The sequence below is a fragment of the Eptesicus fuscus genome, chromosome 9 (genome assembly GCF_027574615.1).
Source record: "Eptesicus fuscus isolate TK198812 chromosome 9, DD_ASM_mEF_20220401, whole genome shotgun sequence".
Classification (NCBI taxonomy): domain Eukaryota; kingdom Metazoa; phylum Chordata; class Mammalia; order Chiroptera; family Vespertilionidae; genus Eptesicus; species Eptesicus fuscus.
Window position 1 is genome coordinate 9,166,622 of NC_072481.1, and position 16,892 is coordinate 9,183,513.

Here is a 16,892-nt window from a genome sequence, read left to right on the forward strand (position 1 = left end):
AAATCAACAGGATTTTACTTTTATTGTTGGGAGAAAGAGAGGAACTGAGGATGAATCCAAGTTTTCAAGCTTGTGTAATTGAAAGCATGATAAATGCCATTAACTAAATTAGGGAGAGGAGAAAATTTGGAGGGTACTACTGAATTCTGCTTTTAGCTGACTAAACATGGAACTTCTGTGTATCCCTACGGCACTAGGAGCAAAGAATTAGAAATGCAGATCTCAAGCTCAACCTGAGCTGAGAATAAGAAATAAAGTTGATCTCAAGGTATAAATACAGGGTTGAAAGAGGAAGGAACTAAGGAAAGAAATTCCTTGTTTTAAACCCATTTTGAAAACTGCTATTTCTCTGTAATAGTTTTCTTTAGTTTGCCAGTTAGATAACATGTAGACAGATGGAAAGAAACATGAGAGACCAAAAGAGATAATAAGACACAGAGGAACTTCTTTAAAAAATCTATGGCACCTTTTTCCGGATTTCAAGTAGATATGAAACAATTTTTGAGTAAAAACAAGTATCAAAACTCACCAATCTCTGAAATTATGGGAGCTTACTCACTGTACTATTCCTTTCTATTTCCCCTTTAAATAACTGCCTCTATTTTATGATACTTTTTCAAAAGCTAGTTAACTGAAAAAAACTTTTTCCCCTTTTCTCATCAGAAAGCTAAACTACTGCTATGATAATTATTCACCTCTGAATATTTCCTACTTTGGTTTTTATTTCACCTAGATTCATTCTATTTCCCTCACAGTTTAAAAATCTAAAAAAAAAGAAACATTGTCTCTACTTCTTATACCAATTATCTGTAGGTAACTGAAGTTATTCCTCCCTCGACAATAAATATTGCACCTAACAAGAGATCCTCCCGTAATTTCATTAAATACTAGTGGCCCGGTGCACAAAATTCGTGCACGGGGGGAGGGGGGGCTGCACCCTCTCCAATCTGGGACCCCTCGAAGGATGTCCTACTGCCAGTTTATAGGGATCGGGCCTAAACCGGCAGTAGGATATCCCTCTCGCAATCTGGGACTGCTGGCTCCTAACCACTCACCTGCCTGCCTGCCTGATTGCCCCTAACCACTCTGCCTGCCGGCCTGCTTGCCCCCAACTGCCCCCCGCTGCCGGCCTGCTCGCCCCAAAATGGCCCCCCTGCCAGCCTGATCACCCCTAACTGCCCCCCATGCCAGTGTGCTCGCCCTCAACTGCCCCCCCTACCGGCCTGCTCACCCCCAACTGCCCCCCCTGCTGGCCTGCTCAGCCCCACCTCCCCTCCCCACTGGCCTGCTCACCCCTAACTGCTCCCCTGCTGGTCTGTTCACCCCAAACTGCCCACCCCCGCTGTCCTGATCACCCCCAACTGACCCTCACTGACATCCTGCTCACCCCCAACTGGCCCCCCTGCTGGTCTGCTCACGCCCCACTGGCCCCCCCCCCCCACCAGTCTGATCATCCCCAACGGTCCCCCCCACTGGCCTGATCACCCACGACTGCCATCCCATCCTGGCCTGATCACCCACAAGTGCCCGCCCCTCTTGGCCTCTAACCGCCTCTACCTCGGCCCCGCCACCATGCTTTTGTCCAGAAGAACATTTGGAAGGTCTCCTGGAAGGTCTCCCAGTCTAATTAGCATATTACCCTTTTATTAGTATAGATAGAGGCCTGATGCACCGGTGAGGGCCGGCAGGTTTGCCCTGAAGGCTGTCCCAGATCAGGGTGAGGATTCCCTTGGGGCGTGGGGCAGCCTGGGCAAGGGGCCTGGGGTGGTTTGCAGGCTGGCTACACCCCCATGGGGTGAGGGTCCCCGCTGGGGGGGCATGGCCAGCCTGGGTGAGGGGCTGAGGGCTGTTTTCAAGCTGGCCACACCCCCTTCAGAGTGGGGGTTCCCGCTGGGGTGCCTGGCCAGCCTGGGTGAGGGGCTGATGGCTGTTTGCAGGCTGGCCAAACCCCCCAGCAGGGACCCTCCCTCCATGGGGGTATGGCCAGCCTGGTTAAGGGGCTGAGGGCCGTTTTCAGGCTGGCCATGTCCCCTGTGACCCAGGCTCCCAGCCTTTCCTTCAGCAGTGGCCAGGGTAAGCTGGAAGCCTGGGTCACCCTGGCGACCCAGGCTCCCAGCCCCTCCTTTAGTGGAGGCCAGGGCGGGCTGGAAGCTTGGCTTCCTCCATTGCCAAGGGCAACCCAAGCCTCCTGTTCGCTCCAGCTCTGTGGCCGCCGCCATCTTTCTTGTGTTAATTTGCATACTCAATCCTGATTGGCTGGTGGGTGTAGCAGAGTGACGGTCAATTTGTATGTTTCTCTTTTATTAGTGTAGATTCTCAGCGAGGATTCATTTTACAGTCCATTGCAGTGATTGTCAAAGTGTGGTTTCTGGACTCCTGAATACATTTAGGACGCTTTCAAAACTATTTTAATAATAATAAAAAATAATAATGCCCAGCTGGCATGGCTCAGTGAATGAGCGTCAACCTATGAACCAGGAGGTCATGGGTTCAATTCCCAACAGGGCACATGCCTGAATCAATGATTCTCTCTCATCATTGATGCTTCTCTCTCTCTCTCTCCCTCTCCTTTCCTCTCTGAAATCAATTAAAATAATAATAATAAGTCCGAGGAGGAAGGAGAGGAGGAGGGGAGGCAGTGGAGAAAGTTAATTGCCCTCACTGTGTTGACATTTGCACTAATAGTGCAGAAACAATGCTGGGTAAAGTGCTGCAGCCTGTGCAAGATCAAGGCAGCAAGCACACTCAACGATTCTAGGGATCACTGTGTTCTTCACTGCCACACACTGACAGTTTAAAACAAACAAAGCCAGTTTCTGACTTCACATATCTCCAAAAAGGGTCTCGCACACGAGCTCCTTCCCAGAGGTCTAGGAATCACACTTTGAGATCCACTGCTCTAGGGGTTTTTACAACAGCACAAATGAAAATAGCTCCTTGAGAGAACTAAAAACACAGCAATAGCCCTAACTGGTTTGGCTCAGTGGATAGAGCGTCGGCCTGCGGACTGAAGGGTCCCAGGTTCGATTCTGGTCAAGGGCATGTACCTTGGTTACGGGCACATCCCCGATAGGGGGTGTGCAGGAGGCAGCTGATCCGTGTTTCTAACTCTCTATCCCTCTCCCTCTCTCTCTATAAAATCAATAAAATATGTTTTTTAAAAAAACACAAAAAACAACAACACAGCAATAGTTTGGCCTGTTCCTTTGACCTATTTAGATTCAATTCAAACAAAATAATGAGTTATAATTATTTATTAAACTATCTTCTGCATACAGAGTATATCACATGATCTGGGGTAGCCTCCAATGATGCTCAATTCCTGGTATTTATACATTTGGTCAATCTCTATGTGACCAATAAAATACAGCAGAAAAGACAGTATTCATCTCAGAGATTAGGTTGTAAAAGACACCATGGCTTCTGTTGGAGTCTGTCTCTGTCTCTCGCAGATCATTTATTCTGTGGGAAGCCAGCTGCCAAGTCGTGAGCAGCTCTATGCAGTTCATGTTAGTAAGGAACTCCTCCTGTCAGTTACTTGACTGAGCTTGGAAGGAGATCCCCCAAGGCCCCAGTCAAGCCTTCAGGTGACTATCGCTCTGGCTGTCAGACTGACTGCAACTTCATAAGAGACCCTGAGCCAGAATCTCCTAGCTGAGCCACTCCCAATTTTGTGACCCTCGGGAACTCTGTGAGATAACAAATGCTGTTTTAAACTGCTAAGTTTGGGGTATTTTTTATGCAACATGAATAACCAATATACTCTCCTTCCCCTCAAGAGTTCAAAATATAGGCTTTAAAAAAAAAATACACATACATATAAGCTAACAATGAAAGACATTAAGTGCCAAATTAGAATTCCAGGCAACAACATAAACATAAGCTCAGAACAGAAAAATATTTTCTATGGGCTAGGGAGTTGAGAAAAGGTTTCATGAAGGAGCTAGAACTTGAACTGAATCTTCAAGGAGAGGCAAGCTTCTGCTAAGTGGATGAGAATATTCCAGGGAGGAAGAAACGAGTATGGCAAAGTGATAGCTTGAAAGAGGAGAGCTCTTGGGAAAAGTTGGGAGATGAAGTGGTGAATTTAGACATAAGTCAAAAGAAAAAGGGCTCTGAATATCAGACTAAGTTTAGCTTTTACCTTGTAGGCAATAGACAGGCACTGAAAGTTTTTGAAAAGGGAAATAATATAATTAAAGCAATAATTATGAGAACTTTCTAAAAGGCACTCCTCTCCCTCAGTGAGCTCTCTCTTTGCAGACCCATTAATAAATACACCTTTACTGGCCTAAGATATACCACATCTCAATTTCACTTTGATGGAAGGATATGAATCACAATAGAATAAAATGTGTCTACAAAAATCAATTAAAATATGCCAAAACCGGTTTGGCTCAGTGGATAGAGCGTCGGCCTGCGGACTCAAGGGTCCCAGGTTCGATTCCGGTCAAGGGCATGTACCTTGGTTGTGGGTACATCCCCAGTAGGGGGTGTGCAAGAGGCAGCTGATCGATGTTTCTCTCTCATCGATGTTTCTAACTCTCTATCCCTCTCTCTTCCTCTCTGTAAAAATTCAATAAAATATATTTTTTAAAAAATCAATTAAAATAGAGTTAATTCTAGAATAATTTTAAAACTCTCTATATATTTGCCAGGACATTTTATTTATAATTTTACTATATGAATTTATATTTTATAATCAATCATCTTCAGTCAAATTCAGTGTTTACTGAACATACACTTTGTTAAAATAAAAGAGTTATTGTAAAACTCTAGAGCAAAAATCTAGAAATACTCTCGTGTATGTTGTTCCTTTGTTTTCGTCTTACATGATGTCAGATGTTTAAAAGTCTAAGCATAACACCTTGACATCTTTGGAATAGAAATACTACAAAAAAAAAATCAATGAAAAGCAGAATATAAAATTATACCAAAGTACCAAGAATGTATTTAGGCTCATGCTCTTCCCTCATTCTGATTGTAAAATTAATATTAAGTCCTCATTTTACATTTTCATCATTAAAAAGTCAGACAAAACACATTCCTCAAAATAGTTTTTGGAAACACAGGCAGGGTGGGATCTGCTTTCTCAGTAAATACTTACTGTGTGAGAACCGCTGAGTGATCGGGGTTCCAGGATAAGGGTAAGTCCGACTCTCCCACTGAATGTTTCCTTCCTGAACAGCCTTTATGAAACCATGATAACACTGGTGAGCTACACCTAAAGACAAAAATAATAAAGGCCTCAGCCTAGACACTTCACTTGTAAATCAAATTATTAAAACAATTTAAGTATTTTGTAACTTTTATAAAACATAAGTTTCTTTGAAGAACTCCAAATTTTTTTGATTTTTCATTCAAAAAAAGAAAATAGAGACCTGGCCTGGTAGCTTAGTTCATTAGAGCATTGTCCCAATATGCCAAGGTTTCAGGTTCAATCTCTGGTTAGGGCACATACAAGAATCAACCAATAAATGCATAAATAAGTGAAACAACAAACCAATGTTTCTCTCTCTCTCAAAATCAATAAATAATTTTATTTTAAAAAATAAAATCACAGAATTTTAAAACTGGAAGATCCAATCCTTTCATTTGCCAGGTTCAGGAAGGTTAAATGACTTGCTCAAAGTTACAAAATTAGCTCACTCTGTAACTCTGCTCCCCTTTATGTTACATCATGATGCAACACATCAAAATAACTGATATTATTTACTACAAAGCAAAGGGGCTGGCGGACAATTTAGCTTAGTGATAAAGAGTATGGTAAAACAGTACCTGGAATATAATGGGTGTTCAGTAAATATCTATTATTAGGCCATGGCAACTAAGCATTCTCCATCTTAAACAAGGAGATAATAATCCTATCTAATAAAGAGGTAATATGCAAATTGACCGTCACTCCAACACACAAGATGGCTGTCCCCATGTGGACACAAGATGGCTGGCAGGGGAGGGCAGTTGGGAGGGACCAGGCCTGAAAGGGAGGGCAGTTGGGGATGATCAGGCCTGCAGGGGAGGGCAGTAAGGGGTGACTGGGTCGGCAGAGAAGGGCAGTTGGGGGGGGACCAAGCTTGCAGGAGAGGGCAGTTGAGGGGGACCCAGCCCTGCAGGGGAGGGCAGTTGGGGGGACCAGGCCTGCAGGGGAGGGCAATTGGGGGGAACCAGGCCTGCAGGGGAGGGCAGTTGGGGGCAACCAGGCCTGCAGAAGAGGACAGTTAGGAGTGACCAGGCTGGCAGGGAAGGGCAGTTAGGGGCAATCAGGCCAGCAGAGGAGGGCAGTTAGGGGCGACCAGGCTGGCAAGGAAGGGCAGTTAGGGGCGACCAGGCTGGCAAGGGAGGGAAGTTAGTGGTGACTGGGCCAGCAGGGGAGGGCAGTTAGGAGTGACCAGGCCAGCAGGGGAGGGCAGTTGGGGGTGACAAGTCCGGCAGGGGAGGGCAATTAGGGGTGACCAGGCTGGCAGGGGAGGGCAGTTAGGGGCAATATGGACGACAGGGGAGCAGTTAGGCATAGATCTGGCTGGCAGGGGAGTGGTTAGGGGGTGATCAGCCTGGCAGGCAGAAGCGGATAGGTGCAATCAGGCAGGTAGGCAAGGGGAGCGGTTGGGAGCCAGCAGTCCTGGATTGTGAAAGGGATCCCAAATTGGAGAGGGTGCAGGCTGGGCTGAGGGACACCCCCCTCCAGTGCACGAATTTCATGCACCGGGCCTCTAGTTAGTTTATAATGGATTATTATTATTTATAACTAAATTATTTATAATTAAGGAAGTCTGTTTTAAAAAGTGAAAGTGTGTCCAGCTTGTATGGCTCAATGATTGAGCACTGACGTATAAACCAGGAGGTCATGGTTTGATTCCTGGTCAGGGCACATACCCAGATTGTGGGTTTGATCCCTAATGTAGGGAAGGGGTGTACAGGAGGCAATCTACTGAGAAGCAACTGGTTGATATTTCCCTCTCACACTGATGTTTCTCTCTCTCCCCCTTCCTCTCTCTCTAGAATCAATGAAGAAAAACAAACAAATATATCCTCAATGAGAAAATAAAAAAAGTAAATGCCCGATAATACATTCATACATGTGATTAGATCACAGCCCCTCATCCCTGATCCTTCCACCTCTATTTAAGAGGTGAAACCATCTATTTCCACAGTATAAGGAGCCACTCTCTCCTGAAGAGACCACTAACTCTGCCGACAGAAGCAGGTTGTGCATACTAGTATTACCTGTTATAAGCAGCTTCAACACAGCTGATCCATAGACCTCCAGGATGGAATTGGATAACTGACAAGATCACATTCCCCATGAAAACCACTCTGATGCAAGGAAAAGCTTTTAAGGCTGATTCTTATGTAAAGGTTTTGCTCTTTCATATTTCTGGCTGCCTTGCTCCACCAGGAAAGAACCAATTGATAGAACCCTTGCTTTAATCAAAGATTATTCAACTGGAAGAAAACCAAGATGGCGGCATAGGTAAACACCTGAACTTGCTGCCTTGCACAACCACTTCAAAACTATAACTAAAAGACAAAATGAACATCATCCAGAACCACAAGAAGGCTAGCTGAGTGGAAATTCTACAACTAGAAGGAAAGAGAAAAGCACACTGAGACTCAAGAGAAGCTGCGGAAGTAAAGGCAGAGGTATGGAGGCACGTGTGTGCGCGTGAAGAGAGGGCTGGCAACTGAGTACTCAGCTCTCTTTTTCAAGTGGGAGGGAGACACAAGCTCCTGACTGCTCTGAACTCCAGTTCTGGGCAAGATTCTGGGGACCCAGACTCATACGGGGAGAAATTGGACTGTCTGGCAACAGGCGGAACTTGAAGGCGGCTTTCTTTCAGAGGTGCTTGCAGTGATTACCAAGGGACACTGAGAACCGGGGGCCTCTTAGGGCAGAGCTGACGAGAAGCCATTGCTGTTTGCCCCGCCCTGAGACCCCATCCCACCCATGCTGTGCACAGAGGCTTTTGCATATGAATGGCCTGGTCCTTTAAAATCTAAAATTACCTAACAAAATGCAGCTGAGTCAGAAAGACCCAGAACATCCAAAAGAAGGCCCAAGGCCTCACAGCAGCCTGCACTGCTTCACAGCTGGGCCTCATCTAGGCACCTCCAAAACCCAAACAAAGAAGAGGAATCTGCAGATCTCTCTGTAGCTCCTGCTGGGTGGCCTCAGGCAGAGGCTAAATTAGCACCTCCTTGGAGATCCAAGAGCCAGTGTACCCAGGGGTCAGAGTGGGACTATCCAGATTACAACTCCTCAGATCCATAAGGGACACACTCAGGGGGCAGACTCAGTGAGCACCAAACCCCCACTGAAGCAAGTCTTGCCTCATAAGGGTGTCTCCAGCACAGAAGTTCTCCCATCGTAGACACAGCTGATCCTCACAGCCAATTGGCCTGGAGTTCAATTCCTCCCAGTGATACCAACAACTATCAAGGATTAACTACAACAAGACTACGCACACAGCCCACGAAGGGGTGCACCAAGAGTGTCCACCTCAGGTAACTGGGGAGGCTGAGCCACTGGGCCCTATAGGACACCTAGCACACAAAGGCACTCTATCAACTCAGGGAAGCAGCCAAAATGTGGAGACAAAGAAACAGGTCACAAATGAAAGAAATGGAGGAAAGCAAATGACTGGTTATAGAGTTCAAAACGACAGTTATAAGGTTTTTTAAGAATTTTCTAGAAAAGGCCGATAAATTTAGCGAGACCCTCGAGGATATGAAAAAGGACCAACTAGAAATTAAGCATACACTGACTGAAATTAAAAATAATATACAGCCGAAACCGGTTTGGCTCAGTGGATAGAGCGTCGGCCTGCGGACTGAAAGGTCCCAGGTTCGATTCTGGTCAAGGGCATGTACATTGGTTGCGGGCACAACCCCGGTAGGGGGTGTGCAGGAGGCAGCTGGTCGATGTTTCTCTCTCATCGATGTTTCTAGCTCTCTATCCCTCTCCCTTCCTCTCTGTAAAAAAATCAATAAAATATATTTTAAAAAAATAATAATAATAATATACAGAGATCCAACAGCAGACTAGAGGATCGCAAGAATCAAGTCAAAGATTTGAAATACAAAGAAGCAAAAAACACCAACCGGAAAAGCAAAAAGAAAAAAGAATCCAAAAATATGAAGATAGTGTAAGGAGCCTCTGGGACAACTTTAAGCATACCAACATCCAAATTATGGGGGTGCCAGAATAAGAGAGAGAGCAAGATACTGAAAACCTATTTGAAGAAATAATGACAGAAAACTTCCCCCACCTGGTGAAAGAAATAGACTTACAAGTCCAGGAAGTGCAGAGAACCCCAAACAAAAGGAATCCAAAGAGGACCACACCAAGACACATCATAATTAAAATGCCAAGAGCAAAAGACAAAGAGAGAATATTAAAAGCAGCAAGAGAAAAACAGTTAGTTACCTACAAGGGAGCACCCATACGATTGTCAGCTAATTTCTCAACAGAAACTATGCAGGCCAGAAGGGAGTGGCAAGAAATATTCAAAATGATGAATAGCAAGAACCTACAACCAAGATTACTCCACTCAGCAAAGCTATCATTCAGAATTGAAGGTCAGATAAAGAGCTTCACAGATAAGAAAAAGCTAAAGGAGTTCATCACCGCCAAACCAGTATTACATGAAATGCTGAAAAGTATTCTTTTTTTTTTTTAAATATTTTTTATTGATTTTTTACAGAGAGGATGGGAGAGGGATAGAGAGCTAGAAACATCGATGAGAGAGAAACATCGACCAGCTGCCTCCTGCACACCCCCTACCGGGTATGTGCCCGCAACCAATGTACATGCCCCTGACTGGAATCAAACCTGGGACCCTTGAGTCCGCAGATCGACGCTCTATCCACTGAGCCAAACCGGTTTCGGCCTGAAAGGTATTCTTTAAGAAGAGGAAGAAGAAAAAAGTAAAGATAAAAATTATGAAGAACAAATACATATCTATCAACAAGTGAATCTAAAAATCAAGTGAATAAAATATCTGATGAGCCGAAACAGGTTTGTCTCAGTGGATAGAGCGTCGGCCTGTGGACTGAAAGGTCCCAGGTTCAATTCCGGTCAAGGGCATGTACCTTGGTTGCGGGCACATCCCCAGTAGGGGGTGTACAGGAGGTAGTTGATCGATGTTTCTCTCTCATCGATGTTTCTAGCTCTCTATCCCTCTCCCTTCCTCTCTGTAAAAAACCAATAAAATATATTATATATAAAAAAAAGATCTGATGAAAAGAATAAACTGGTGAATATAATAGAATCAGGGGCATAGAAAGGGAGTGGACTGAATTCTTGGGGGGAAAGGTGTGTGGGGGGTGCGGGAAGAGACTGGACAAAAATCATACACCTATGGATGAGGATGGGGGTGGGGGTAAGGGCATGGGGTGGGTGGGAACCGGGTGGAGGGGAGCTATGGGGTGAAAATAGAGGAACAACAGTACTAATCTGAACAATAAAGATTTATTTAAAAATAAAAATAATAAAATTTTCTTATTCACCTAAAAATAAAAAATAAAATCATACAACTGAACACACACACACACACACACACACACACAAATAAAAAAATTAAAAAAAGATTATTCAACTGGCTTGGTCATCTTTATTTAAAAAAAAAAGGGGTGAGGGCTTTCCACCTAAAATGGAATGAAGCCAAATAACTGCTATCAATTAATTAAAAATAAAATACAGCCAGTAAATTCAACATTTAGTTACAGTTGAAATCTTAATTAGAAAATAGAGAGGAAAAAGGGAGTAACTCATTTTTAAAAGTAAAAGATATCCATTAAGCCTGTGTTGTTTAGAGGTAAAATCAAGGGGTAAATGCTTTTGCAAATCCATATTTGCCACAACTATCCACTTTGAGAGATAATATGGTACCATCATGGACTTTAAAGACAGACTGCCTGTGAATCTTCGATCCTCCATTTATTATCTGTGTGACTGTGGATAAGTTACTTACCTGTGCCTCACTCAGTTTCTTCATCTATTATAGCTTGCTGAGAGGATTGTAAAGCAGTTACAATAGTGCCTGACAATGGTAAGAGCCATATATATATATATATGTATATATATATATATATATATTTTTTATTTTTTTTTTACACTTCCCCAAATTATTTGATTTTTTTCCCCACCAAGTTCTCACGGAATGACCGCACTGAGGGACACAAAATGGGGACTGTTTTTTGTTTTTTTTTAAATATGCATTTTATTGATTTTTTACAGAGAGGAAGGGAGAGGGATAGAGAGTTAGAAACATCGATGAGAGAGAACCATCGACCAACTGCCTCCTGCACACCCCCTACTGGGGATGTGCCCGCAACCAAGGTATATGCCCTTGACCGGAATCGAACCTGGGACCTTTGAGACTGCAGGCTGACGCTCTACCAACTGAGCCACACCGGTCAGGGCGGTAACCGGTCAGGGCGGTAAGAGCTATATTAATGTTAGCTATTACTGTTATCCCATATCCATCCCTACTTTGCCTGTTCAAGAACAATACAATTTACCAGATCAACTCTAAGAATATGCAGAAAAGAAACTGCAAAATGATTAAATACTATAGTATTCAAGCTGTTCATAAAACTATTCAGGATAAAAAGAAAAGGGAAATGTACAATATTAACACTAAATTTTAGAACCACAGTAAATTTAAGGAGGAAAAGAGAAAAAAGCCCTGGCCAGGTGGCTCAGTTAGTTGGAGCGTCATCCAGTACACCAAAAGGTTGCGGGTTCAATTCCCAGTCAGGACACATATCTAGGTTGCAGGTTTGATCCCCATTTGGAGTGCATGGAGGGGGGCAATTGATGTTTTTCTCTCACATCTTTCTCTCTCTCCCCCCACCCCTTCTCTCTCTCTCAAGTCAATTTTAAATAAAAGGAGAAAATAAAATTTAGGGTTTAAAAATAATTCATTCAAACACATTTTAAATAAATAAATAACCTTTCCACTGTCCCACTGTCCCCCAGTACCTTTGATAAGTCGATACCATTGTTTGCAGACAAGGGCTGCAGTTTTGTGTTCTTGGTAGGGTGAAAGAAAGGATAGGATGTATTCCAAAACCTCTTCAGGCAGCTCAGACATGGACCTATTATGTCTAGTCTCCTCAACCTCCAATATTGGTTGGGGCTCCTCATCTTGCTCCATTGTCCCTTCTAGCACAGTTTCTTCTTGGTCCACCGCCATGAAACTGTCATCTTCACTGTCCGAGGAACTGGCCATGACATTCCACTCGACAGCTATCATGGGAAAGAAACAAACATTAGTATACACTGCTAGCAGCTCTGAAATAACATAGGCATGTGCACCCAAGTTGTTCAGGATTTGTCTGAGACCCTCAATATGAAATGTGTTCTCTAGCACTTTCGTACACTAGTTGTGAGGCACCTTAATTTGATAGGCACAGCTCAAGCACCAAGCCCATCCCAAATAACTAACAATCCCTTAAGGCTTCTGGTTGTATTTTTTCTCTCCACTGAAAACTATGATAGGTACAACTATACTAGTAAAGCCAGAAAACAGGTTCTCTAACAATTCCCCTGAATCAAGGATCTGACTGGAAGATAGTAAAGGGAGTAACAATTAGCCTCCCTTAGCCAGTAACATAATTTAAGACCTCACACTTAGAAGGAAAAACTAACCATGGTGCTACAAAGAGTAATAAGAATATTCTGAGGCCCTAGCCGGTTTGGCTCAGTGAATAGAGCCTCTGCTTGCAGAATAAAGGGTCCCGGGTTTGATTTCGGCTAAGGGAACATGCCCAGGTTGCAGGATCAATCCCCAGTAGGGGGCGTGCAGGAGGCAGCTGATCAATGATTCTCATCATTGATGTTTCTATCTTTCCCTCTTCCTTCCTCTCTGAAATCAATAAAAATATATATTTTAAAAAAAGAATATTCTGTCCTAGCTGGTTTGGCTCAGTAGATAGAGCACTGGCCTGTGGACTGAAGGGTTGGAGGTTCGATTCTAGTCAAGGGCATATGCCTTGGTTGCGGGCTCGATCCCCAGTAGGGGGCATGCAAGAACCAGCCGCTCAATGAGTCTCTCTCATCATTGATGTTGCTGTCTCTTTCTCCCTCTCCCTTCCTCACTGAAGTCAATAAAAATATACTAAATAAAGAATATTCTGAGGATGTGATTTTAGATATAACAGTTTTTCTAGCTTTTACACAAGACAATTCACTTAAGAGGATAATAAATAGTCCAAGAATAGGTCTAACTAGCTAAAATACCAAATACACAGCAATATTTATACTAGAAAACATCATAACAGATCCAGGAAGTAAAAAACTGGAAATAATACAAATGCCCCTTAACAATAGAACACATAAATGTGGCACATTCACAATGGAATGCTATACAACAAGGAGCCACAGATAAACACACAGGTAAGTCTCAACATCATATCGAGCAAGAAAAATCAGAAGAGTACATACTACATGACCATGCTTATGTCAAATTCAAAATTAGGCAAAATTAACTTAAGCTGTTGCAAGTGAGGGTAGTGGTTACTTTTGGTAACCACTGGGAAGCTCCTGGGGGTCCTGGTAAAGTTGTTTCCCGATTGGGTAATGGTTACACAGATGGGTTCAGTTTGTGAAAAATTCACCTAGCTGGATACTTAATGCACTTCTCTAAAGTTTACTAAAACACGCCATGATCAAGTTACCTCTAATAGAGGTAATTAATTTTTTAAAATTATTATGGGTGATTTTAAAATTTCTTCTTTGTCCTATCATCTGTATTCCCTAAATTTTCTAGGAAGAGAACAACATGTTAAAAACATACACACAGAGGAGAAACCAAGATGGCAGCATAGGTAAACAACTGAACTTGCTGCCTCGCACAACCACTTCAAAACTACAACTAAAAGACAAAACGAACATCATCCAGAACCACCGGAAGGCTGAGTGGAAATTCTATAACTAGAAGGAAGAAAAAAGCACACTGAGACTCAGAGGAGTTGCAGAAGTAAAGTCCAGAGGTATGGAGGCACGCACGGAGAGGGCTGGCAACTGAGTACATGGCTGGCTTTTTCAATCCGCAGGGAGACACAAGCTCCCGACTGTTCTGAACTCAGGTTCCAAGAGAGACTCTGGGGATCCAGGCTCATATGGGGTGAAACTGGACTGTCTGGCAGTGGGCAGAACACAAGGGCGGCTTTCTCTCAGAGGTGCTTGCAGCGATTACCAAGGGACACTGAGACCCGGGGGCCTCTTAGGGCAGGGCTGACGGGAAGCCATTGCTGTTTACCCCACCCTGAGACTCCGCCCCATCCAAGCTGTGCGCAGAGGCTTTTGCATATGAATGGCCTGGTACTTTGAAATCTAAAATTACCTAACAAATTGCAGCTGAGTCAGAAAGACCCAGAACATCCAAAAGAAGGCCCAAGGCCTCACAGCAGCCTGCACTGCTTCAGAGCTGGGCCTCATCTGGGCACCTCCAAAACCCAAACAAAGAAGAGGAATCTGCAGATCTCTCTGTAGCTCCTGCTGGGTGGCCTCAGGCAGAGGCTAAATTAGCACCTCCTTGGAGATCCAAGAGCCAGTGTACCCAGGGGTCAGAGTGGGACCATCCAGATTACAACTCCTCAGATCCATAAGGGACTCACTCAGGGGGCAGACTCAGTGAGCACCAAACCCCCACTGAAGCAAGTCTTGCCTCATAAGGGTGTCTCCAGCACAGAAGTTCTCCCATCGTAGACACAGCTGATCCTCACAGCCAATTGGCCTGGAGGTCAATTCCTCCCAGTGATACCAAAAACAATCAAGGCTTAACTTCAACAAGACTGCGCACACAGCCCACGAAGGGGTGCACCAAGAGTGTCCACCTCAGGTAACTGGGGAGGCTGAGCCACTGGGCCCTATAGGACACCTAGCACACAAAGGCACTCTATCAACTCAGGAAAGCAGCCAAAATGCGGAGACAAAGAAACAGGTCACAAATGAAAGAAATGGAGGAAAGCAAACTACTGGATATAAAGTTCAAAACCACCGTTATGCCCTAGCCGGTTTGGCTCAGTTGATGGAGTGTTGGCCTGCAGACTGAAGGATCCCAGGTTCGATTCTGGTCAAGGGCATATACCTTGGTTGTGGGCACATCCCCAGTGGGGAGTGTGCAGGAGCAGCTGATCTATGTTTCTCTCTCATCGATGTTTCTAATTCTCTATCCCTCTCCCTTCCTCTCTGTAAAAAATCAATAAAATATATTAAAAACAAACCACGATTATAAGGTTTTTTAAGAATTTTCTAGAAAAGGCCGATAAATTTAGTGAGACCCTCGAGGATATGAGAAAGGACCAACTAGAAATTAAGCATACACTGACTGAAATTAAAAATAATATACAGAGATCCAACAGCAGACTAGAGGATTGCAAGAATCAAGTCAAAGATTTGAAATACAAAGAAGCAAAAAACACCCAACTGGAAAAGAAAAAAGAATCCAAAAATATGAAGATAGTGTAAGGAGCCTCTGGGACAACTTTAAGCATACCAACATCCAAATTATGGGGGTGCCAGAAGAAGAGAGAGAGCAAGATACTGAAAACCTATTTGAAGAAATAATGACAGAAAACTTCCCCCACCTGGTGAAAGAAATAGACTTACAAGTCCAGGAAGTGCAGAGAACCCCAAACAAAAGGAATCCAAAGAGGACCACACCAAGACACATCATAATTAAAATGCCAAGAGCAAAAGACAAAGAGAGAATATTAAAAGCAGCAAGAGAAAAACAGTTAGTTACCTACAAGGGAGCACCCATACGATTGTCAGCTGATTTCTCAACAGAAACTATGCAGACCAGAAGGGAGTGGCAAGAAATATTCAAAGTGATGAATAGCAAGAACCTACAACCAAGATTACTCTACCCAGCAAAGCTATCATTCAGAATTGAAGGTCAGATAAAGAGCTTCACAGATAAGAAAAAGCTAAAGGCGTTCATCACCACCAAACCAGTATTATATGAAATGCTGAAAGGTATTCTTTAAGAAGAGTAAGAAGAAGAAAAAAGTAAAGATAAAAATTATGAACAACAAATACATATCTATCAACAAGTGAATCTAAAAATCAAGTGAATAAGAACTCTGATGAACAGAAAAAACTGGTGAATATAATAGAATCAGGGGTATAGAAAGGGAGTGGACTGACAATCCTCGAGGGGCAAGGAGTGTGGGGGGTGTAGGAAGAGACTGGACAAAAATCATACACCTATGGATGAGGACAGTGTGTTGGGGGGGGTAAGGGTAAGGGGTGGGGTGGGAACCGGTGGAGGGGAGCTATGGGGTGAAAAAAGAGGAACAACAGTAATAATCTGAACAATAAACATTTTTAAAAAATACACACACAGCTCAGCCAGTGTGTCCCAGTGGTTGAGCATAGACCTATGAACTAGGAGGTCAGGGTTCGACTCCCAGTCAGGGCACATGCCCATGTTGTGGGCTTGATCCTCAGTAGGAAGCATGCAGGAGGCAGCCAATCAATTATTTTCTCTCATCATTGATGTCTCTCTCTCCCCCCCTCTCTCTTCCTCTCTGAAATCAATAAAAATATATTTTTTAAAAAACATACATACCGCCCTAGCCCGTTTGGCTCAGTGGATAGAGCATCAGCCTGAAAACTGAAGGGTTCCAGGTTTGATTCCGGTCAAGGGCACATGCCCAGGTTGCAATCCCCAGTAGGGGGCAGGCAGGAAACAGCCAATCAGTGATTCTCTCTCATCACTGATATTTCTCTCTCTCTCTCTCTCCTTTCCTCTCTGAAATCAATAAAAAAAAAAAAATTTAAAAAAACCTGGAAGAATGAGCACATTCAAGAAAATGAAAACATAAAACTCATGAAATTGCTTCCAAGACAATTTAGCTACCAAATTAGTTCATGGTACTGC

At 43.6% G+C, this 16,892-nt stretch overlaps 1 protein-coding gene across 2 annotated transcripts in view; it reads right to left on the reverse strand.

Moving 5' to 3' along the window:
* Window positions 1-16,892, reverse strand: part of FBXO42 (F-box protein 42) — an 83,561-nt gene that overhangs the window by 45,945 nt on the left and 20,724 nt on the right. For both annotated transcript variants that reach the window (XM_008148172.3, XM_054720546.1), the window contains exons 2-3: window positions 11,984-12,250; window positions 5,108-5,224 (exon numbers count right to left, since the gene is read on the reverse strand). In XM_008148172.3, the coding sequence (XP_008146394.1) occupies window positions 5,108-5,224; window positions 11,984-12,233 (367 nt within the window). In that variant the 5' untranslated portion in view covers window positions 12,234-12,250. The remainder of the gene's footprint in view (window positions 1-5,107; window positions 5,225-11,983; window positions 12,251-16,892) is intronic.